Here is a 26000-nt window from a genome sequence, read left to right as displayed (position 1 = left end):
TTTTATGTATACCTCCTTCTGCCTGAGCCAGATCAACACCTTTTCTCAGAGTTTCCAGAGCACTGGTCCACCCAAACCCAAACAGAAGCTTAGGAAATTTTATCCAAAACGGACAAAGTAAATATCTCCATATCTTCTTCTGATATGAACGTATTTGAAACTCCTAGAAATTCTACCTGCTAGTGTTGGAACTCTGCTTTATTCTTCCTCATTCTCCTCTGCTCCTCTCCACTGTGCAACCCACCACAGTCATCTTCCGGAAGGCTAAAAACGTTTAGTTTGGCTCCACTTCCTCCAGGGAGCACCCCAGGTCTACTGCACCTGTCTCCCTAATCTCCCCAGCACTGTCCCACAAGCTATCCATGTGTGGTCTGATAGTGCCTTATCCATGTGCCTAATGTGACCGCACTGAAAATTTCTGACACTGTAAATCACCTACCTTGAAAGTGAACCCTCTGAAGCACAGAGGGCTCATTTATCACTACTCCAGGCACGAGTACTAACTGCCTAATGTGCATTTCTGTTAACAACTATGAAGAAATGAAAGCCCTCTAAACCAGAGGTTTCTTAACCTTTGAAATATCCAGAGAACTTTGACATCATTTCTTTGTGGTTTACATTTTTTCTTCTTACCTAGCATTCACTCATTTATTTTTATTACCATCTTGTTAAACTACAAACCAACCGGAACTGCTGAGAAAATTAGTACTGTCTAGCTAAACTGCTACGAATTCCAAAAGCAAAAACAAAACAAAAAGAAAAGATAAAAACAAACAAAAGAAAGACAAAAAACAAAACAAACCAAAAAAGAAAAAACACACACTGATATTTTAATTAGCTGTCTATCAGCATGTTGGTAAAATCGTGTAACTTTCTAAAATATTTTTCAAAACTTAAAACTCTCAAAGGAATGGGAATGAAGAAAAGTGACAATCCCCAACACTTCTACTGAGGGGACAATGTGACATACATGACGGGCCTTGAAAATGGCAGTGTTTCGGCCCACTGATTCTACTCTGGAGAACTGTATCTTAAGAAAATATAAACTACGAAGTATATTTTCTATTCAGAGCATGTTACTGAAGAGTAATTTATAATCGTGAAAAGTGGGAAAATCGGAGAATGGTTAAATAAGTTATGCAATCAAGAACAACGAAACAGGGGCACCTGGGTGGCTCAGTGGGTTAAAGCCTCTGCCTTCAGCTCAGGTCATGATCTCAGGGTCCTCGGATGGAGCCCCGCATCAGGCTCTCCGCTCTGCAGGGAACCTACTTCTTCCTCTCTCTCTGCCTGCCTCTCTGCCTACTTGTGATCTCTGTCTGTCAAATAAATAAATAAAATCTTAAAAAAAAAAAAAAAAAAAAAGAACAATGAAACGCCATACAGCTCATTGAGATGAAGTTCATACAACTGAGTGGGCTTGAGGGCACGTGATGCAGTGAGCACTGGGTGTTCCAGAAGACTGATGAATCAGGGTGCCTAGGTGGCTCAGTGGGTTAAGCCTCTGCCTTCGGCTCAACTCATGATCTCAGGGTCCTGGGATCGAGCCCTGCATTGGGCTCTCTGTTCAGCAGGGAGCCTACTTCACCCTCTCTCTGCCGGCCTCTCTGCCTGTTTGTGATATCTCTCCCTCTCTCTCTGTCAAATAAATAAATAAAATCTTTTTTTTTAAGATTTTATTTATTTATTTGACAGAGATCACAAGTAGGCAGAGAGGCAGGCAGAGAGAGGAAGCAGCAGGCTCCCTGCTGAGCAGAAAGCCCGATGTGGGGCTTGATCCCAGGACTCTGGGATCATGACCTGAGCCAAAGGCAGAGGCTTTAACCCACTGGGCCACCCAGCACCCCTAAATAAATAAAATCTTAAAAAAAAAAAGAAGACTGATGAATCACTGAACTCCACCTCTGAAACTAATACTATTTGTTAATTAATTGACTTTAAATGAATTCTTTTAAAAAGTTTATACAGTGTTCTTTAAAGCACAGAAATACACTAAAGTGATAATAGTAAGTCAATGGGGGTGCATGACTGGCTCAGTTGGTAGAACATGTGACTCAATCTCAGGGGCATGAGTTCCATCCCCATGTTGGGCACAAAGTCCGTGTGTGTCTGTGTGTATATGTGTGTGTGTGTGTGTAAGTAAATCAATGAAGTAGGATAAAAATTATCTGCACAATAAGATCTCAAGCTCACACAAAATAGAATTTTTAAAAATGAAATCCACTGAAATTTCAAGAGTTATTATTCCCAAGTAGTGGTGTTAGGAGATATTTTTTCCATCCTCTTTACTCCAGTGAGTTCAAATGTCACACAATACACACACTGCTTCTATAATTAGAAAATCAAAAGAGTAAAACACAAAACAGCTGAAAGACTCATCTATTCCCATGTTCAAACAACTTCCTAGAGACCGTATTCACAGACCTATCCAGAGAACTCAAAATAATGGACTAGAAGTAACTTATTTTTTAAACAAATTCCCAATAGTTTTTCATCCTCTTCGTCTGTTCACTGTTAGAATATCGAGTTTGGAAAAAAAAATAACCTGTACCTACAATCTTTCCATCATTGATAGGATCAAAGTACCGTATCAACATCTCAGCCTCTGAGCTACCTGTATTGCCCAACAGGGCTTTCCAAAGTGCTTGAAACAAACAAGGGAAGTTTCTCTTTTTAGATCAACTCCAAGTCCCATCCTCCAGACCAGTAGGTGTACTGCACCAACCATAAGGAAGAAGGATCTTTCCAAGGCCCTTTTGAAAAAGTCGAAGAAAGTTCTGGGCTGGTGCGACCAGACAAGCAATCCCCAACTCTACTGTCCTATTAGGAAAAAGGCTGCTCTTGGCAAAAAGCTATACCACTGGGTTTAGAAGATGCAGTGATGATGATATTTTTTGGTAGAGAAATGACCTTAAAATGATGACAAGTGTCTAACATAGACTCTTGCTACAGAAGACCCTATAGATGGATGAAAAGACAACGGGCTTTGTCATCAGGCACCACTAGCTTCCTATCTCACCGGGGTCACTTACAAGGGTTGCGACCTTGGTTAAGTTAACTTCCCTAAGCTTCCTGTAAAATCAGGGAGAATAATCCCCACCCAAAGGACTGTAGTGAGTAGTCACTAAGTGAACAGAAGTGTAGCACCTACATAGTAAATGGCACCTGCCAAGCATTCTTAATGACAGCTTTTACTCTTATGGCTGGTCTCCAGGCTCACTTCACTATTTCATCTGAAATGGTGTCCTTCGCAAAACAGAGTAAGAGTATTTAAATCCTGCAGCTTGGACAAGCCAACTCTGAAGGCAGTTGTGTCAGTATCTTAACTGAAGCTCATCTCAAAATTCCTAACAAAGGCATTTTAGTAACAGGAAATCTGGCCAAGACCTCAGAAAGCCTATAGAATCTGGGCCTTAAACTTCATCATTCAGAAGAAGAGGGACCAAAGCACATGGAGCTTTGGAGTTACAACCTCATGATCAACACAACCCATTACACCAGAGGTTTGACCCTAGACAAGTAGTTAATCCCTGTGAACACCAGTTCCTTCTATAGGGAATGGAAAGAATAGTAATTAGAGTTGATAGGAGACTTTTTTAAAAAATAGCCTATGTAAAGTATCTGCACATCACAGTTGATTAACAAAGAAGTTCTTCTTGTCATACATTTAATATCAACTTCTGATAATTCATGTCATCAATGTTCATCAGTTGGGGCCTGAACATTAGGGGGAAAAAAATCTCAAAGCACAGAAGACCACTCTGACCCTCAGTCAGTACTTACGTCGGCAGACCTTACAGCATTGGCCAGCAATGTGCACGGGGAGGGAGTCCGGGGAGCAATTGAGAGGGGGACAGGACATCCTTCGACACTCGACAGTGCCACTCTGAGGAAGGAAGGACAGGGAAAGGAATCTCAGAAGTGCTCTTTGAAATTTCCCTTTTTGGCAAAAGCTCACATTTCATCTCAGAAATCTCATCAGGGAAAGAGAAGCAGTGTGAGGAATTCCCAGTCTACTCAAGGATCACAAATGAAGCATTTTCTCCAGCCCAGGTGAACCTGTGCCACCTCAATTACTTTTCTGATATACATCACTGCCTTCATTCCACCTGCCCATGTGGGCTAAGTAGATTAGGCAGAAGACAAAAGCCTATTTTTCCAAGAACATAAATAACACCTTCTGCAGACCCTGTCAATCATTATTGAGGCCCTAACAATCCATTTTGTATTTTCCCCACACAAAGGCATCCTTCAGATAGTTATCAAATAATTTCAACTGCACAGAGTTCACAGACTAATTTTGGGTCTCTTGAATTCTCTGAAAGAGATGGAGTAAACAGATGATGGATACCCTGGAAGTCGGAGGGAGGGGGTGGGGGTAGTATAGGGGAAGGTGGGTCTTGCAAGTCTCTGAAACAGATGACAGAGACCTTGTAAATTACAATAAAAACATCTAGAAACTAACTAACTATACCTCATTCTAAAATATATTCTAGGAGCACCTGGGTGGCTCAGTGGGTTAAGCCTCTGCCTTCGGCTCGGGTCATGGTCTCAGGGTCCTGGGATCGAGCCCCGCATCGGGCTCTCTGCTCAGTGGGGAGCCTACTTCCCCCTCTCTCTGCCTACCTCTCTGCTTACTTGTGATCTCTCTGTGTCAAATAAATAAATAAAATCTTAAAAAAAAATAAAATGTATTCTAGCAGTGAAAAGCTGTGACTGAAGCTAACTGTTAGGTTGCTTGAAAAATCACCGAAGTCCCTTCCTCCCTCTGATGTTCTCAATCCTCAAACTCCACACGCTAAGTCTGTTAGTAACAATGTTAGGTCATATTAGAGTGTGCTGTCAAACAGAAGCTGATTTTAACTTCCAAGTATTTAGAGATGAAATGATACTCTTCCGGGTTCCCCTCACAATGGCTCAGGTTGCTAGGCAGAAGCTTATTGGTGGAAAGAGCATACAGACTTCCTAAAGTCAGCATTGTATACTGCAAGACCAGATTACACAATAAGTAGTGAAAATGCCCCCCTACCACTCTGTTTATTGACAAAGAGGCTTACTTTGCAAGTGCAGTTACGGCAGTGATCCCCGTCAACCCAGGAGTCTTGATCTCTATAGAGAAGTCCACTCACTTGGCAGGTCTTCTCACAGTGACAGTTTTCCAACTGACTAAGTCTCGTCTCTGCATAATTTAACTGCAAATAAAAGTTACTAGGTGTAATTACTTTCATTCAGTTGCATTGTCCTAACAAAGCTAATAGCGAGGCGGGGGCGGGGGGCAGGAAATCCAAGGAGAAGGAAAAAATAAATGCTCAGAGTAGCTAACTTATTCTTAGCCAGATTATTAAAAACAAAACAAACAACAAACAACAACAACAACAAAAACCATGAGGTGGAATCATTCTAAACTGAAGACATATTGGCTCCTACGGTCTAATGAACACCAAATGAGACATTAAACTGTATCTCAGGGACCTCATGAGTGTACATAAACATGTGTGCTTCCAGCTCAAGCCCACACAGAAACACTCATAATGAATGTGTTCTCAAGGACTCATTACAATGTTTACAGGAGATCTCATCAGCAACCCCGATGCACTAACTTTTATCTCCCACCATTCTCTCCGCGTTCGCACACTAACCAGAGTGTCACGGTTTTCAGGCAGGAAGTCACTGCTTCCTCTCTTCTGAAAAATTCCTGGGAGCTGGGGCCAAGAAAAGCGAAATGCATACAAGGATCTGGTTTCTCCCCTGCTCAGGATCCCCCAGAATGAATGCCCCAGGAATCCACTTTGGTGTTCAAAGGTGACAAGAGGCAACCAAAACCCTGGGTCAAATCAGGATTTAGGGAGAAGCTTGTTTCATTTTCACAGGTCCCACAGTTACTATTAGTAATCGCAGAACCTTAGAGTCTCTGACTTGAAAAGGGTCATAACGATGGAATGTCATGACAAGCAACCCCTTCCAGTGACTCACCAGCCTCTCTTCACACATCTACGGCAGAAGGACACTACCCTCAAAAACTTTTTTTGATGAGCTCTGGATGTTTGAAACCTCTTTCTTGATGGGAGCTGTGAAATATCTCCCCACTTTTCCTATCCGACCTACTTTTTTGCCTTCTAACCAGTCCTAAACAACCTACTCTCTCCGAACATCTGAGGTCAGCCTGTCTTCACACCTGCTCTGGGCCACACTCAGCACCACACTGAAGAGCTCACACGACAGGAGGCCAAGCCTCTCTCCTGATCACGTTCCATGCAGCCTACTGCAGTCGCCTTCAAACATATGATGGGGGAAAAAATTCAACTTTTTGAGACAGAATTTCACACCTACTCAAGTGTAACTTGATCCAATAGCAGTATTACCATTTCCCCTTTTTCTTTAGAGACTGCCTTGATTGAAAAATACACGACTTTCTAAGTCCAAGGAATTTCTATTTTCTTTCTCAACCATACTTATACCTCCACGTCTTCAGTATTTTCCCCACATAGATCAAGCCAATCTCTGGTCCAACCAAGACCATTTCAAGCCAGTATTTTAGATACAACGGTTGAATATGGGTTGAGAACTCCCAAAATCTTTCTATGCTAACTGTGGTTCCATTCCTTACATGTTCCTCTCAATTTCTCCTACCAGCACTGCTGAGCACCACTGTCTAATAATGGAACCCACATGCAATTCCAAACTTGGCTTTTGTCATTTATTTCATTCTCTTCCTCCAAAAGTTTAGAATCTCTCAAGAAATATAGTTCCCCACCTGCCTTTTGTGGGCTGTACCAATGGGCAGGGGAAAAAAGCAAATAAGATGCTAGACAAATCACATGCACCATCATCAAAATACGGAATTAAGTATGCCTAAAACATTAGCCTCCTAAGACCTCTCCCACATGTACCATCTTCCAAAAATTCAGATTCATGTAAAGCTCTGGTTTAATTAGAGTTTCTGGAGTCCATGAGAATTAAGTTCTTTGGCAATTCTTTAGGGGACACATTAAATACACTTCTTAGAATTTGGTGAGGTCAAGTGAGTAAAAACACATATAGGTAAGAGGTAGTAAGAAGTGACAGCTCACTGCATATTACCTTTACTTCACTTCTATAGCCCCTGTAGATCCTATAAAAGGGTAGTGACTGATAGATGACCCTGGGTTGAAAAAGAGTTCAACTAGACCTGCGTCCCTCCTAAAAGTGGCTGAGAACAGGGCATTTGTGAGAAGAAATGAGCCTCACTCTGAAAATCTCCAATAATCTACTGCCTACACCACTTCAAGAAACTTCTTAAAGACTAAATGACTCCAAAAGCAATCTGTGACTGCCCAAGTTTCCTGAAAACCCAGGAATTTGCCTAAAGGCAGTATCGTCAATTTCCCATACTGTCCAACAAAACTGAACTATGCTCACCTACAAAACTCAATACCAAGAAAACCTCAGTTTTAATGGAAGCTATTCTCAGGGCAGATGTCTCCCTTCTGAACTCTGTTTTTACTTTTTAATACATTTAGCCTTTTCTGACAACACTGAAAAGCCCTAATCTCTGTAATAAGAAAAGTGCATGAGAAAGGCACAAAAGCAAAGACATATTAAAGCAAAAAGCTAATTTTTCAAAGACACTTACTATGTAACTTTACCTTCCTTCTTCCCCCTGTTAAATACTAGGAACATTGAAAGGAGAAAAACAGCTCTGAACCAAAAAATGACTTACAATTTGCCATTGGTATTAGCATGCTGATTTTACCCAAATTCATTTTCAAAAGCTATTTCTACACTACCTGCCATTTCCTCCAAGAATGCCTACAGATCCAAAATAGACCCAGAAGCAAATCTACACCTGTGTTCAGTCTTACCTTTGTTCATGCATTTATCTAAGCAACCATGGGCAGAATCATTTATTCTTAACTCTACACATTCGAAGACAGACATCGGAGGACTTTTTCACAGCAAGAGGTCAACAAATGGATGAGTACATTAGTCGTGCAGTGGGGAGCGCTTTTCTTTCTTTGAAATGCTATTTATTTGGCATTTGCTACATCAAAGGGGAAAAAAGTCTTTTATTGTGTTAAACTTTTAAGCTTAACTGGAAAAATCACTATTGAGCTCCTTGCAACAATGAAAGTCTCAAAATTAAATATGTTACAAGCTGAAATGCCACTCCAAGTGCTGCTTGATTTGCATAAATAGATTTGTCAAAGATTTGAGTAGCAGTAATCAAATTCCCAGTCTCCAGCATCTCTTCTTCCTGAGCTTGAAGGCAGAATGCAATGACAGGACAGGGGGGATGCAAGAGCAAGACAAGTCCTGACCCCATCACGAGGTACCCAGCCCAGCAATGGGTTTGTTCCCACAATGTCAGGACTACCCAAGAGAACTCCCAGAGGAAGCCAGGGACCGGTGGTCTCTTGGAGATGGCTTAGGGAATGGGACAGAAGACACCTTCCCTGTACTTCTCTACCCTGAAAAAGGTTCACTGTGCCAGGATGCCAGGATTTTTCAAAGAGGGCTCTTATGAACCTTGACCTGAAGGTACATGCAAGCTCCTCCCGTGACACGTCCTGTGTTCAGCAAGGACATAGTCATCCTGCAGCACCCTCTCTCCTGAAGAGAGAAAAGAAAGAGCAAGCCCTCCTGGGCAGAGCCCTGAGCTCATCTGGTGGTGCATCTGTTTGATGTGATTATGGCTCCCAACTCCTGTCCAGCTTGTGCAGTGGGCTTGCTCTCTGGTAAGATGCCATGGCCTTCTGCTAGGACACCATGTAAGGACTTTCCACAGTTTTCCAAGACCTCCTGGCACCTAACTCTAAGACCAGGAACCCGACAGCAACTCACAGCTATTGCCAGGCAAGGTGGACATTTTCTTAGTGACCATCTTTCCCTAGTGGCTGTCCATTTTTTTCTAGGTTTAACAAAAAAATGAACAACTACAGCTTAGTGAGTGCCTACTGTATACCAATCCACCAAACCAGACCTTTAAATCTCACTTGTCTGGTCTCATGGGATCTTCATAAAACCAAAATTAACTGTCACCCTTTTACATATGGAGAAACACCAACTGGGAGAAGGTCAAAGAGCCTCCAAGGTCCCACCTTGATGGCTGCACAGGATAAAGGGGAGAGGAGTTAGGGAGCAGGGTCTGCCCATATTGGGAGCTCTTAAAGGAAACTCCTACATGAAGATGTGGCCCCAAAGGCCTGTATCCTCAGTTTAAGAGTACACATAAAGGAAATAAGGTTTACATGAAGCACAGAAAGAAGGCCTTCCTGTTCAGACTGGCACAGACAAGAGGGAACTATATTCCTTGAGAATTCTTGAAGATTTCTTAGCTAAAAATTCACCTGGTTTATCCTAGGTTTGCAGTGTGATTCTGGGAAGCCTTGATGATCTGAAAACCTTTAAGGAGATCATGGAATATAAGGGAGCCCTGCATGGTCCTGCACACAGCATGGGAACCTAGGACTCAACATCCAAACAGATTTCCAAGGAAAACAACAGATTATAAACAAAAGGGTGTGTTTAGGAGCCTTGTTCTTGCCCTGACTTTCCCCTCCAAAAGCTACAACAAGCTTCACGCTCAGGTTTCGCTCCCAGCAGGTTCCATCAGAACACACATTCCTCTCTTCCATTTGGCCCATTGTTCTCACAGGTCTTTCCATCCCCATGCTGGTAGCAGCCAACCTGCCTCTCTCCATCAGTCATTCCTTCTTTATGTCTTTTGTTCCTCATTCCAATCCTCCCTTCTCCAACTACAGACTTTCTTGGTCATGATGCAGTTTTCAGGATCTGAGCCTGAGTCCCAGCTCTGCCATCCATGGTCTTGGGAAGAGTTAACATAACATTCCTGAAACTGAGTCTTCTCATCTGGGAAGCGAGCTAATAAATCAACCCCAACTCACAGGGCTGTTGTGAGGATTAAAGTGATAGGGAATATAAAACATTTAAGCACTGTAACTAACACACAGCAAATACTCTGTAAATATTACCTCCTATGACTGACTTTCCAGCATTTTCTAAATTAGGGGTTGACAAATTAGGGCCCATGGACCAAATCTGGCCCACCATTCACTTTCCTCTGACCTATGAGCTAAGAATGATTTTTACATTTTTTAGTGCTCATATCTCAAGTGATTATATTTAAATAAATTTATACATAATATTTTCTATTTTGCCTCTTGGCCTGCAGAGCCTAAAATTAACTAGCTAATCCCTTCTAAACAAGTTTACCAATGGTCCTCTTCTAGATTACTGTATATTCTAAAATCTTCCACTGAAAATGGAAGTCCTTGGTTTTCTGATTATAATTCTATTCACGGTTTGGAAGAAACAGTCTTATAAATCTTCCAAAGAGCCAGAGGCGGGGTTTAGAAGGTGGATGAAACCATTTTCTGCTTGCAATTGCCCACAATTAGATATCTACTGCCTCACAAATGCCCATTTTACATAATAACATTTGGAGGACAGAGCTCAATGTGGCTCCCAGATAATGTATGGCTAGAAAGAGAAAAATGACATTCTCTGCAGAAGGAAAGAACGAGAAAGAAAGGAGCATCCTTAAAGCCACGGAACCACAATCACCTGAGACTGAGTGGCATGTTTCTCGTTCCAAAAATCTGGTAGCAAGCTAAAATACAATCAACACTATGGAGATCGAGCTGCTCCCGACGAATTAAAAACACAAGCCTCTATATGCCACAAGCCGGGAAGGCAAATAATGGGCTGCATTTCACATTTCCACTGTACTCTGAACCGAAAAGCTAATGCTTCAGCTCTCCAGTCTCAGGGTCCCCAACAAAAGCGTTCTGTCTCTCCTTTCCAGACAAAAGACAACCTGGCCCAAAACTGGTTTGAAAGAGAAACCTTATCTTCGGCAGCACAACCGAAGGGTCCAAAGCACAGCCCTGCCTCCCAAACACTTACCAACCTACTATTTTTCTCCCCCTTCATGTTGCTTGGCTCATGGCTGGGAGCAGGCATAGCTGCAGGTGGCATAGGATTAATGTATTATTTACTCTGTTATTAAAATTCTTCCTTTCACAGATTATAATGTCTCTTTGGCCCAAGCTAATTCCTTCTTTGCCCTAGGCTGGGACTCCCGTCCACGACTGATTGGTATCATAACAATAGCATCAGACATATTTTCTATTTATCCAGTGCCTTTCAACACAGGGCTCAGGGCTTTTTGTTATAAATCTAAACCTCACATACCAAACCCCCTAACTGTCTACATTTTTTGTTCCACCCCCAATATCTTCTGGAGTAGCCATAGTGCCTTGTTCATTACCGCCTCCTTTGTGTCTGACACAGTGGCCAACAGCAAATCCTCGAAAAATGCTTGTTAACTGGATGATGGAGAGAAGGGGAAGATGTACAACTATAAAACTGAATGTGGTAACAGGCAAAGTTTGCCTCCTCCACTATTTAACTCAAGACCAGTCCCGAAATAAATCACATCTTAGAAATGTGATATAATGCCTTCTCGTGACAGTAATCGGTTCCTCACAATGACTATTTTGCCCCTTCTGATTATTGGCAATTATTCTTACATTCAAAACGCATTAGCTTATAAGCAGCAATGCCTCTGACCATCTATCATCTCACAGTGTTACTAGTTGAATGGCCAGTGGGCAAACTCCTTTTCCTCTCCCAGGGAATCCACAGTGATATATACAGCCTCTTTCTTCCAAACATTCTTCAAGCAAACATTTTGATACAGCCTAATAGTATCAAAGAGGTAAATGGTTATGTTTTCTATAGGTAGTCCTATTTCAAGTAAGCATAAACCATTTTTATAGTAACATATTGCAGATGCCAAGGCTAAAAATGTTTCCATTATAGCATATCGCTTGAAATTCCAGATAGGACTAAGAAAGAAATGAAACATCACAAGTGAAATTTAGATACCTACTTTGGCAGTCATCTTGGCCAAGAGCTCTTGCAAATCCATTATTCCTTGCACCAGGCTTAAGAAATCACTGCAAGTTGGACAAGCTCAATAGAAAAAGTAATAAGAAATGTTGATACAGTGCTAGTACAATAAAGAAATTTTTACAACAGTAGTTGCTTGGCTATGTTGAAGGGTTTTTGCTTTTCTGGTTAAGTATTACTTTGCAACTGGAGGGAAATCACCCAGGATTTCAGGTCTTAGTCTTCTCCCTTTATTAACAGGGAGAAAGAGAGGAATAGAAAAAAAGGACCATTAACTGAAAAGGCAATAGGACATTTTTAAATTAAAATTAAGCCCTCGTTTTTATTGAGAGGTGACTGGAAAAATGTGAATCGTTACACAGAAGAGGAGAAACTAAACTCACCTCTAAGCCAAGCAATTTAAATAGACGTTTACTATTTATACTGTCATATTAAACCTCTCTTCCTGCATCAATCGACAGAACCCAACTGCTAATGTAGTCTTTTTCTCACCTTCTGATGGTAATTCTATAACACATAAGCTTTTTAAAACTTAGAAGACACAGAAGTATATAATATAGATGATAAATTATTTCCCTGTCCCCACTACCTCAGAAGTCCACAGTTTTTGTATGCTTTGGGCAACATGCTTATTACCAGTAAGTTACATAATATTAGAAATTTATAAATGTTTCAAGTGGCTACTTACTGCGATTCAGGTTCGGACATTGAGTTATGTATCCATTTGGCATAAAGATGATTTTCCCATCTTGGATGATTCCCTTGATAACAGAAGAGAGAGGTGGTGATCAAGATTATGGTTACCAGTTCCAGTGGCCCCTGGACAGTCACATGCTATCTACAGGGCACAATGTTTTTTACAATACCGGCATCCTCACTCAAAACCCTGAGTCCCCAGTGAGCTACTCCAAACCACCCTCCTCTGGAAATCTTAAAAAGTACATTCGTCTTAAGAAAACTATCATTAGGGGCGCCTGGGTGGCTCAGTAGGTTAAAGCCTCTGCCTTCAGCTTGGGTCATGATCCCAGGGTCCTGGGATCAAGCCCCACATCCGGCTCTCTGCTCAGCGCGGAGCCTGCTTCCCTCCCCTCTCTCTGCCTGCCTCTCTGCCTACTTGTGATCTCTGTCTTTCAAATAAATTTTAAAAATCTGAAAAAAAAGAAAATTATCATTAGTTACCACTGGTGGGTACGAATGACATTGTAACAGAAAGGATCTACCAGTAAATGGTCTTCAACTACTGAACCAAAAAGACACTGATGAAACTAAAATTTCCTCAATGCCTAAGTCATCCTGAACATTAAATCTTGCCAACTTAGGTGATTTTTTTTTTTAAAGCAAGGGAGAAAAGACACTACAAATATATTAGACTAAATCTTTTTGATTCATTTAATTAAGGAAATAAAAGGAGACATGGAAAGAATTGCATACAACCTTCACTCTCTGTTAACTGAATAACATGAGTGTTTGTTGGGGAGTCTTAAAACTTGCTCAGCATCACACTGTGAGTAAAAGGGGGTCTTTTCATTCTGTACCTTAGTCTGGAAGAACAACCTGATTTAAGAAAGTAAATGAGGGGTACCTTGGTGGCTCAGTGGGTTAAAGCCTCTGTCTTTGGCTCAGGTCACGATCTCAGGGTCCTGGGATCGAGCCCTACATCCGGCTCTCTGCTCAGCAGAAGCCTGCTTCACCCACCCCCTGCCTGCCTCTGCCTACTTCTCTCTGTCAAATAAATAAATAAAATCTTAAAAAAAAAAAAAAAAGTCAATGGGATTGCCATCTTGCAATGACAATATTGACTTGGATTTTGGATTTTTTTTTTTTAAGTTGAGTATCAAGATTTTGGTTTTAGGGTTTGTTTGGATTTTTTTTTTTCTTCTTGATTTGACAGAAGATATATCACAGAACAGATGGAAGATGCAGAAGCCAATTTAGAATATTAAGCTTAATCTGTAAATAAAATATAGGCCTAAGATTGTGCTGCAAGTCTTCCACATGGGGTAACATTATGTGCTCGTCTTCTAAACAGAAGGTAATCAACAAATGCTGTTTTCTGCTTATTTATTTCAGACTGAAATATGAATTGGAAACATTAATAGAAATAACAGGATCATAGGACTCTTTCTCGGAATTGAATACATTTGTTAACCTCTTCCTCTTTGAGGATGATGCAGTATTTGTGATTTTAAGAGGAGACAACCTCCTCATGGGGAGGAAACCCCTACCACTGCTTCTCAATATGAATTCAGAGTCTTTTGTGGGGAATCCCAGAGAGCAATTAATGGAGCATCAGTTAAGTCAATCAGCTTCTTCCTGACACAAAGCTGCTCGGTTTCTCAAAGCAAGATCATGCCTTTGAGTGCCCAGGGCACCTTTCAAGCACATCTGAAAAATAGGAGAAAAGCATGGGATTGGAAATCAGGAGACCTGGGCTCAAGTTCTGGATCCATCTCAAGCTAACTGAGTGAACTTGAAGCATTCAGTCAACCACCTGCTCTGAGTTTCAGTTGCTTCCTTTGGAAAAAAAGTCTGGATGAAAACGCTAAAGATCCTTCTAGCCCTCAAGTTCTGGGTCATTCAAACCAAGATTGTCACAATTTAGATCTCTGGGCTCTCACTACCTTTCAAGTTAAACAAAAAAATAGACAAAGCTATATGCTTCCATCAAAGACGATTATAGAGAATGGAGAGACACATCAGAAAACATCTGTCTGATTTGAATAGGTTGAATACGGGTGAATTCAGAGTAACCAGCTATCCCAGGTCTGCTCAGGATTTAAGGTTTCCCAGGACCTAGGACTGCCGGTGCTAAAACAGACTCACAGGCACACGGGGACAGCTGATCACCCTAGGAGATGTGGAAGGAGAGAAAGCACATGTACCAGGAAAAACCAGGCCCATTCTTATTTTTTTTTTAAGATTTTATTTATTCATTTGACAGACAGAGATCACAAGCAGGCAGAGAGGCAGGCAGAGAGAGAGAATGGGAAGCAGGCTCCCCGCTGAGGAGAGAGCCCAATGCGGGGCTCGATGCCAGGACCCTGAGATCATGATCTGAGCCGAAGCCAGAGGTTTTAACCCACTGAGCCACCCAGGCACCCCAGGCCCATTCTTATTTTTAATCAGCCATGGAAATAGCACTCAAACCCAGAGTATACTTGTCACAGTATTAATTACTTTTCTAAAAATGAATGGAAATCCATTTGAAAAGGCTATCCCTTCTGTTCACTCAGTAGCAAGGTAATTTAGTACATACCGGTTTTCCTTTTCCTATTTGTAAAGGTGACTATTGATTTTAGTTACATTGTAAATTACAAACTGCCTCCCCCACACCTTCCTTCCACCTGCCCCCATCATCACTTCTGCCTTCCCACTTTTAATCTGACCCACACTGGGGGGTGTTCTACAGATCCTCAGGTGAAGGTTAATGACGTTGACTTGAACACAAACAGAAATAAGAGCTGACAGCTTTTCAATGCCCATTAACACCAAAACTCAAAGGACTTGGTATTTGTTCTGAGGAAAGGTCACAGAGGTCAGCCCACATACTGGCATGAATACTTGTTCTTGCCAAATGAATCAAGATGGAAATGTAATTTATGTGAACGGATGTAATTCCATCCTAGACTAAAAGAAGGACAGCCACACGCTGTACAAATATCAGCTGTAACCCAAAGAAGTCTGAGCATGTGTGCGTGTGTGTGTATATATACAAGTATATGTGCACACACATGCATGTGTCTATATCCTAGCACCTTCCCCAGAATAGGAACCAGAACATTTTGCATTGAATTGCCATATGAACTGTTCTGTACCTGGACCTTTGTCAAAAGCAGCATTTGCTAAGCATGCAGTTTTCTTTAGAAAATGGAAGGTGCTTTATAAAATAGAAACTCACTATAGAGAAGTTCACTCTTACCTCTCACAGCAAAGTCACCTGACAATTTCTACTGATGGTGATGTTCCTTCTATCCCTGCAACTTCTCCCAAAGACGAAATTAGAATAACACGGGTTTCTGTTTGTTCTCATTTAACTGTCAATGTATCTATACTTATCTGAAAAATGCAACTCTGGCAGGCACTTATTACCCGGCCTCACCTGAGCTCATTTTTTTTAGACCCATGCTGCATTTCACACCATCAATCATGACAGTGCTTCCCAAACTTTGAGTTTCTTAGGAATCACCTTGCATAAGCACCGAGTTTGGGTAAAATCCTCGAGTTTAACATTCAGATTCCTGGGTCATGCCTCAAATTCTGTTTCAGGAGGGTCGAGGGGGCCCAGGACACTTCTTTGTGAAAAGCTATCCCAGAAGATTCTGATGAAAAGTCAGAGAGCTCCACTTTAAAAAAAAAAAAAAAACCCTGCTCTGTTGTCAATCATTTGTGGGTTTTCTTTTGGAGGAGGGGGAGAAGCAGGAGCCTTTATTCATTAAAAGTTCCCAGTGGTGACAAGAGCATCATCCAAATCCTAATACATGAATAAAATCTCAGCGATTTGGATCTGAATTGCAACAGACAGAATTACCAGATTACAGACACCATGAAGGCAAAGTCAGATTTCCATCTCATGGTCCCCTCCAGCTTCTACTGTAGTATATATTTCTCATAACAGGTATAATAAATACTTGAAAAGCATCAAATTCCTAAAATATTCCTAAACTATTAATTACAGAATACTGAGCAATATCATTTTCAGAGCTGGTAGAGTCTATAAAGATCAAGTAGGATATCAGTTTTTAAACCAGGAATACATAATAGAATTTTAGAGGAGCTTGGGGACATCAGATGTATTTTGAAAAAGCTTCCAAGGTGATTTTGATACACGCAATGCAAGCTACTGATCCAGGGCCAGATCACGGGTCATTTGACCTACGAAAAACCTAAGGCTTTGGCAACTTAAGTAGTTTTCCTAAAGGGCACTTTAATCTTGGGCCATTAATTACAGGTCTACGAACTCCAAACCCAGGGCTAATCTACTCCAACACGGTATAAGTAAAAAATAGATTAATTTGAGAAAGTCTCATAGTTATAGGAGCTAACAAGACGTTGCTAGAACAAGATCCTGTTGCCAGATGAGGTTCAATCTTAATTGCTTTAACAGATAATCTGATACTTAATCAACCAAACATAAATTATCTGCACTAGACGCTAACAGTTTACTGAAAGAGTTTTTTAGTGCTAGCAAACAAGAGACCCTTTTAGGTAGCTTAATATTCTCCCTCGCAATCTTATTTACACTATTAATTTGCTAAACAACCCATTTTCTCAATGTTACTACAAAGCTTAATCTCAGCCAAGCTGAGAATCTGAATAAATTCCTAAAGAGCAAAGCCCAAATTAATAAACTTTTACTACAGTTTATAGTATACAGGTGGAAGGTGGGAAAAAATGGATAGGTTTTTTTGCTTTGTTGAATCCACCTGTTGCCAGCCTCTACCTCCTGCACTCAGCTCACCAGGCACTAGGACATAAATTTGCACCAGGTAAGTTATACATCACGAGTATTTGTTTGGGGAGCTAATGCCTATTACTTCCATTGTTCCAAGAACATTTCTCATTCCATGGTAAGAAATACACAAAGATGCAATAAAGATTAGAAAAATTATACCATTAGTACCCTCTTATGTATGGAATAACTAAGACTGGGCAAAGCCTTCTAACATTCAGAGCTTTCTGATACAAATAAAAGCGGCTTTGCCACCAAACAAATGCTAATTCTTTTTTAAAGCTCTTATTTCCCTGCAGATCTCTGTTTACATTGAAGAAAATGGTTCTCTCTTTTTGTATGCTAAAAAACTGAAACAAATTGCTTTGAAACAGAAACGGGGTGGGGAGAGTTCCTGCTGGGCATATAAATACGGATGAAGATGTGTTCCGTTTGAGCTGGCAAGGACCCAAGCTTTGGCAACAGGCTAACAAAAAGTAAGACTTGAGAAACTCACAAGGAGGATTTTCAAAATGCAACCAATTATGTATTTCTCTGCCCTGAAGACAGTTAATAAAATATTCCAGCTTGCATAAAAGCCAAGAAAGACACTTGTCGACTTCCATTACGATCCATAAAAACTGTCAGCTCATTAGCATATCATTAGCTGTCCTGCTGTTTCCAAAATCTTAATGCACAGAAATATTAATCTCCCAACGTATAAGATTCCCCAGCTCTGCGACTGTGACTTTCTGCATGAAAGGAAAAATAAGAATTGGCGATGGAATTAGGAATTCCATATAGCTTCTTTCTCTATGTGCCTATAAACATATGTTTACCATCTGGGGAATTATGGGAACCAGCTGAGGTAAAAAAAAAAAAACAACAGCTGTGGCATTAAAAAAAAAATTGTAATCAATTTCACTTCCCAGTGACAGCTCAGCTGTTAAGGAGACAGTGATGTCCAGGTAAGGGAAAGGTTTCAGACCAAATTCACTGGACAGAGAGAGACAGAGACAGACACAAAGAACCTGTCTTGGCCTCAGTGAATGGCTTTGGAATGGAAGTTATGTAAGAAAACTCAAACCACTCAAGCATCCTGTTAACTCACTGCGATTCACCTCAACTTGTTCTTTCTTTACCCTCTGAAAAATCACAGCATAATCAGCTTGGAATCTCCCAAAGGGAAACCGAGCAGTAGTCAACATCTCAATAATGAAAATCTGTGACAATCAGAACATTCAGATAAGCCTGTCACTATTGGTCAGCTATTTTCTCAGACAGCTGTGAACTGGAGGGGAAGAGGTCCCCACTTTCTATGCTGGGTCTGTTAGGGGCTCACACACCAGACACCAAGCTTAATTCCCTCCCTCACTCTTTAACCAGGAGCGCTTTTATTGTTCCAGCCAGAAAGATCCATCAGGGCCCAGAAATTAGGTTTGACAAGTGAGCCGGCTTTTGCTTTTACTTTGCCTATGAAGTAACATATTAATATTTAAAATAGAGAATGTTGCTATTTTAACCTGAAAACACACCATAAGCATATTTAGTCCTGGGGGGAGAAAGCAGGCGTGGTTCTTGGATCCAGGAGGCAGCTTCTACAAGATAAATACTAAGAGCCTGAAGATCTGCCAAATTTCACTCAAGAGGTGCTTGCCTGTTTTACAGGCTGAGTTTGACAGCACTGGATGGATCCAGATAATTTCTAGAAATGGACAATGACGTATTTCCCCTACCTATACCATGTCACCAAAGGATGGCCAGAAACCTGCTGGCTGACATACAAAATTCTAAGAGGGAGAGGAGTTTTGGAAGGTTTCTTCCAAAAAACCATTTCTTGAGGCTCCTCTTATTGGGCAACAAGGAGAATCACATTGTTCCCCACAGGAGCGGTGTGCACCTGCCAACCCCCTTCTGGGGCTTCTCCTTGGTGCCACCTGTTCCTTTGGGGGGAGCTCCAGGAAAAGACAACAGGATATGTCTCCTCCGTGGGACACTGTGAACTGAAACGTGTCCACCATCTAACACAGTGACTAGTACATGAAAAGTAAGCCCCTAAAAAACGTGTGTGGAAGGGCACCTGGGTGGCTCAGTGGGTTAAGCCTCTGCCTTCGGCTCAACTCATGATCTCAGGGTCCTGGGATCGAGCCCCGCATTGGGCTCTCTGCTCAGCAGGGAGCCTGCTTCTCTTTCTCTCTGCCTGCCTGCCTGCCTGCTTGTGATTTCTCTCTTTCTCTGTCAAATGAATAAATAAAATCTTAAAAAAAAAAAGTATGTGGAATGTTTAAATGACTAAGTATAGACTCTGAAAAAAAAAATTTAAAAGGACTAAGTTTAAATCCCATTTCTATCACTTACAAGCTGTGTGAGACCAACAAGGTGCTCAACCCCCAAGTCCCAGTGCCTCATTTACACAACAGAGATAATAGCTACCTCATTAGTATGCGCTGCAGGTAAAACTTCATTAACTGAGATAATATACGTAGGGCCACACAAGATCTAGAACACAGGAATCACTCAATAATTGTCAGTACTTTTCTACCACCTACAACCCACCTCTGCAGCAAAATGACTGTCCAGGTCTATGAACACTCCTATATTTTCTGCCTCTACCGGGTACCTGGGCTCTTAAGGACAAGGTGCCTGACACCTACAAGAATCACACGCTCAGCAAGATGGACTGAGTAATAGGACTAATTGTTCTCCCTGCTTTTTACCACACACCGCCAGCTGAAACAGAAGTCCATCAAAGGCAGGAAAAGCGCCAATCACTTCTACAATGAAGTGTTAAGCATACGGGGAGCATTCAATAATACGTTACATAACCAAGAAAGGGACAAGACACATGTCACAAACCACTAGGCATCAAGAGCTTTTAATATATACTCTTACATAATCTGCAATACCTTTGTGAGAGAGCTTTGCCATTCCACTAATAAAATGACAGATTTGTCGCTGATATGTTCCATCTAAGAGTATACGGTCTGCCAACCACATACCTGGTACTATTCTAAGTAATTGCTGAACAACACACTCAGTTCTAATTCTGGTAAATCTTATAGTCTACAAAGTGTCCTCAATGATAAACACCCACATGTAAATTCTACTCAGGGCCAACTACATAATTTGCCAAGTATCTTATTCAAAAATTATTGAAAAGTTGAAGATAGCAACAGCAGAGAATAAAGCTGATCACAGGGCCTTCTAAGTCCAGCACCCTATGGCACAGCACAGACCAAGCGGGCATAAAGCCAGCCTGGCCCGTCCTGGAGATCACACCAAGTGATCAAGGAAATGGAGGCACCGTAGCGGGAAAGTGTGTGGTAGAATGATTTCAAATGCATTTCCCTCCCTGTATCCATATTTTTCTTTCAGCAGCTCAGACTGGGTAATTTCAACAGTCTTATCTTCAAGTTCAAGGATTCTTTCCTCAGCCTGTTCAAATCTGCTTTCTTCTAGTGAATTTTTCATTTCAGTTGTACTTCTCAGCTGCAGACTATCTGTCTGGTTCCTTTGTGTTAATTCCTGTCCCTTCATGGATATGCTCATTTAACTCACACCTAAAGTTCCTAACTTCTTCATCCGTGTTTTCCTTTAGTTCTTTGAGCACATTTAGTATAGTTGTTTTGAAATCTTATCTAGTAAGTTCAGTGTCTGGGCTTCCTCAGGGATGATTTCTGTCTATTGATTTTATTGCTGTGAATAGCAATACCTTGCTATTTATTTGCCTTGTGATTTTATTTGAACATTGGCTATTCAAATATTGTAGTGACTTGAGATCTAGAGATAGAATTCTCTCCCTTCCCCAGGGTTTCCTGGGTTTTTTTAGTTTTTCTTTATTGCTGAATGCTATAGTGGTGCATTTGTTCAATGACTTTCCCAATTATTTTTACAGAGACTATATTCCTTGTCATATCTGGTCACTGAAATCTGTCCCTGACCTTGCGTTTAGGTTTTAGATAGATTTCCTTGAATGTTGGGGCGGGCTGGGGGCAGGGCCCAAAGGTGGAGAGAGTGAAAAGAAGATGGAGAAAAGATAGGAAGAGGGAAATGGAAGGGAAGGAGAGAGAGAAAGAGAGAAGGCAAGAAGAAGAGATATAGTGGAATCTTCCCTCCTTCAATACTTAGCCACACTTGCACTGTTCCTGGAGGGATCAGCCCAAAGACAAAGCTTGGGGTGTTTCTCTGGTCTTTTCCAAACATGCATCTTGCTTTGGGCATGCATTTGGGTTTTCTAAGCACAGGTGCTGTTAAATGCCCTAATTGCCCAAAGAATCTCTCCCTTCAGCATTTCACCCTTGCTTAGGGATCTATGATACGTCGTTCTTTTGCCCCAGGTAACTGGGAATTGTTTGTTATGTTTGCAACATTTTCAGGTAACACCTGCCATTTTTCTGACCTAGGAGAGTTGTGAGTTAGACGACTGTCTTGAGTCAGTCCTTCAGGCAGTCCCGGACAGAATAGACATACCAATTAATTTGCAGATAAGGCTTGTTCTGCTCCCTCCAGAAACAGGGACCACTGTCCCACAGAGAACTAGGACTGATATCATCAAGACACCCACCGAACTAAGACCAAAAGCTTTCCCATTACTTTATGTTGCTTTCTTGATTGAGAATTCAATTAATTGCTATAAACCTTTGACTGTTTTCCTAAATTTTGACAAAAGTTGGTTCTGACAATTCCTGCTTGTTTTTTTTTTGTTGTTGTTGTTGTTTCTGTGGAGGGACAGAAGCTTGGAGCTAGCTGCCTACTGTGCCATTTTGCTGGCATCCAGCTACCTATCTTAACAAGGCCTTCCAGAGACTAAAATGCACTGTTAAGTTGGAGAGCCACTAATCTAAGAAGTCACTAAAACAAAAAGTAATTATCAACCATATATTACTTTTCATGGCTTTGTCTAGAGACCAAGTTAAAACTCTAATCTAGACCATCAACACATGTCACTAGGTCATCACACTCATAATTGAGCCTTTAAACAATCAAATTCACTAAGAAAGTCCTGTAAAAATATATAAATTATTGGGCTTTACAGTTCACACTCAACAAGTAGTCAAGGTAGACACAGGAACTTGCATCTTAAAATCTTCCAGTGTGATTTTGATGTCTTTCTGGGGTTGGAAATCAGGGCTACCCTTCATTAGAGACCCAAGGCCCCCCCAGGAAAAGCATAGCTTAACTAAGAAGTAACTAGTTACAAAACAAAGAGCATCAAATGTGAGTCAGTTTGGAACTAAAACATCTGGACAAATTTGTGGATTCTTAGAAACATGGAAAATAAGGGAACACTGAAAAACCATGTGTGTGTGTGTGTGTGTGTGTGTGTGTGTGTATATATGGGTATGGGTGTGTACATTTACATATATACATACATATATATATGAATTACCACCCTGAAAATTACATGATTGAGTACTTATAACAAAAGGATTGAAAGCCAAATTAAGCAAACACCTATAAATATACCACCCAGCTTAAGAACTAAAACATCACTATAGTTAAGACTTGTGAGTGTTCATCCCTAATTTCCATTCCTTCCTCTCAGAAATAAACACTTGTGGATTTGTGCTTAGCCCCATGTATTTTTTTTACATATGTGGATGTATAAATAAGCAATATATCAAACTGTTCTGTATTCTTTTTTTAAAGATTTATTTTAGAAAGAGAGAGTGCACAAGTAGAGGGAGGGGCAGAGGGAAAGAGGAGGAAGCAGACTCCCCACTAAGTGGAGAGCCTGACACAGGGCTTGATCTCTGGACTCCAAGATCATGACCTAAGCAGAAACCAAGAGTCAGACACTTAACTGACTGATCCACCCAGGCAACCCCTGAAATGGTCTGCTTTTTTAAATTATTTCATACCTTAGTTTTCTCCTGCAAATTTATTCAATTTCAACTTTAGTATTTATGATTCTACTACAATTTAAATATTATCCTATTGGGAGGCAACCTCCCCCTTACGTTTTTGAAATTAGAAGTTCCTGGGATGATGACTGTACATCATATCTTCCTGGGTATATGATTAAATTTTCTTCAGTGTGTATAAAGGTTGCAGTCCTGTGTCATGAGATATACACACCTTAAATTTTATACAAAAACTCCTAATTTCCCCTTTTAGTGGCTCGATTAACCTCCCCCACACTTAGCATCATCAGACTTTTCTTCTTCATTTTTGCCAGGCTAGTGGGTAAGAAATGGTATTCTGTAATGGTTTTAATTTGCATTTCCAAAATGACAACTGAAATTGAATTCCTTTTAAAAATTCATCAGATACTCCACTTTGGAAAATGGCCTCTTTATATCTTTTGCCTGATATCTTATTCAGTTATGAGCTTCTGACTGATTTTGGCACTTTTTAAATGGATATTATTATTTGCTAATTAATCTGGTTGCCAAGATCTTTGATAAACATATTAAATTTGTTTGTATATTAAATTTCTAAATATTTTTAACAGCTTTATAGTTACAATTGCTTGAATTCTTTTCTACCTTGAGATTATAAACATAGGGCTCCCAAGTTGTCTTGTGAAACTCATGAAGTTCACACTTAGGTATTTAACTCAGTTGTAATCCTGACTTTTGTATATTGTTTTCAAATATATTAAAGCTTTTCCTGACACTACACACAAAAATCAGTTACATCCATTAGTATATTATGTGAAATACTCAAATTAACAATTTTTCTAACCATTTATTGAGGAATACATCTTTTCCTCATAGATCAGGAATGCCATTTCAGATCTATATTATGTTTCCAAGTTATTACAGGTTGAGTTTCCTCCTGGCCTCTACATGCAATTATCTTGGTTCATGTGCCAATCCTTGCATAGAGATCAAACTGTTGAGTGCTATATGCTTAAATAGTAGGACTTCACATCTGAAAGAAAAAGTCATCCCTTTTACATCTTCGGAAATAGAATTCTTGGTCTTTTTTCTTCCATATGAATCTTAAAATCAGCTTGCCAATTTCATCAGAAAATAAAATCCTGTTGGGAATTTATTACAAGGTCATTCAATCTAGAAATCAATTTGGGAAGAAGTGACATTTTTAAGACTTCCTCTTCAAGAACAGCATATACCTGCCTTCATTTAGGTCTTCTCTAATGATTTTCAATAAAGTTTTTTACTTGTTCTGTAATTGTTACACATCTGTCTTGATTTGTTCTTAAGTGCTAAATTTTTTTATATTATAAATGAAATATTCTGCTTAATTATACATTTGTTGCTCCTTTTTTCAGCAATGCAACTGATTTTGCCAGTTTAATTTTTATATCCAGCACTCTTCCTGAATAATCTTAGTAATTCTAATAATTTCTGAATTCTATTTTCGATGTAGATATTTATGTAATTTGTAAAGAGCTATATATTTTTGTTAAAGATTTTATTTATTTGACAAAGAGAGACAGCGAGAAAGGGAATACAAGCAGGGGGAGTAGGAGAAGGAGAAGCAGGCTTCCTGCTGAGCAGAGAGCCCAATGCAGGGCTCAATCCCAAGACCCTGAGATCATGACCTGAGCTAAAGGCAGAGACTTAACCCACTGAGCCACCCAGGTGCCCCAAGAACTGTATTTTTTATATTCCTTTAGGTTTTATTTTTTAGGGGTTTTGTGTGGGTGGTTTGGTTTTTTTGTTTTATATGTTTTTCCAGAAGGACCTACAGTGCCATGCTGAAAATAAGTTATGGCAGGGGCACCTGGGTGACTCAGTGGGTTAAGCCTTTGCCTTCGGCTCAGGTCATGATCTCAAGGTCCTAGGATGGAGCCCCGCAATGGGCTCTCTGCTCAGCAGGGGGCCTGCTCCCCACTGCCAAACCGCCCCACTTGCCTCTCTATTTGTGATCTCTCTCCCTCTCTCTCTGTTAAAATAAATAAAATCCTTAAAAAAGAAAAAAGAAAATGAGTTATGGTAATAGAGTTTCTTGTCGGATTCCAGATTTTAACAGGAATTTTCTTAATATTTAAACCATAAATGATTTTTTGTGGGTTTATGCACACTTTCAATTTAATTAAGTTTCCTTTTATTCCTATTTTGCTAAGAATTTATCATGAGGCAGTACAGAATTTATCTAGTGTTTTTTGTGCCTTTGAGATAACCATAGATTTTTCTGTTTAATGTGCAACTTATTAGTTTTTAATAAAAAATAGATTTGCATTGTTGAAATATCCAGCTTAGTCTCTCTCACATATGCAGATACATACAGCTAAATTTGGCTGGTCCCCCATACTTTTTTTTCCCCTTAGAATTTTTAATCTAATCAGTGTTCAAAGGTACATGGGCTTATACAGTTCTTTTCTTATAAAATCCATGTCCAGTTTGGAAATCAAGGTATTGGATAGCATCCTCATTCATTCTCCTCTCCATAAGAATTTACGTAAGATTAGAACCATTTCCTTGGATGCGACAGAGCTCCCCTGTAGAAATGCATGGACTCAGTACTTATCTGATGGAGAAACATGGTAAACTGTGAAAAATGGTCACAATCCTTTGCTCTTTGCTGGATTGCTGTCCTGTGCAATGAAAATTTGTAATATTTTCACCTCAAAAAGATGGAAAATGATTCTCATACTTTTGAATCTGGCTTTATAACTTGCATTGGTCAATATAACGTAGCAAAGTAACACTGTGTAAGTCACAAGCCTCAACTTCAAAAGACTGCACAC

At 40.3% G+C, this 26000-nt stretch overlaps 1 protein-coding gene across 2 annotated transcripts in view; it reads right to left on the bottom strand.

Annotated features, from left to right (window-relative positions):
* The window catches only part of NELL1 (neural EGFL like 1), an 822741-nt gene that overhangs the window by 626256 nt on the left and 170485 nt on the right, over nt 1–26000 (bottom strand). For both annotated transcript variants that reach the window (XM_032881211.1, XM_032881212.1), the window contains exons 6-9: nt 12602–12674; nt 11894–11976; nt 5058–5192; nt 3784–3886 (exon numbers count right to left, since the gene is read on the bottom strand). In XM_032881211.1, coding sequence (XP_032737102.1) covers nt 3784–3886; nt 5058–5192; nt 11894–11976; nt 12602–12674 — 394 coding nt within the window. The remainder of the gene's footprint in view (nt 1–3783; nt 3887–5057; nt 5193–11893; nt 11977–12601; nt 12675–26000) is intronic.

This window comes from Lontra canadensis, unplaced genomic scaffold (genome assembly GCF_010015895.1).
Source record: "Lontra canadensis isolate GAN:19392208 unplaced genomic scaffold, GSC_riverotter_1.0 scaffold74, whole genome shotgun sequence".
Classification (NCBI taxonomy): domain Eukaryota; kingdom Metazoa; phylum Chordata; class Mammalia; order Carnivora; family Mustelidae; genus Lontra; species Lontra canadensis.
Note: the sequence above shows the minus strand (reverse complement) of the source record. Positions and strands in the feature narration are given on the sequence as shown.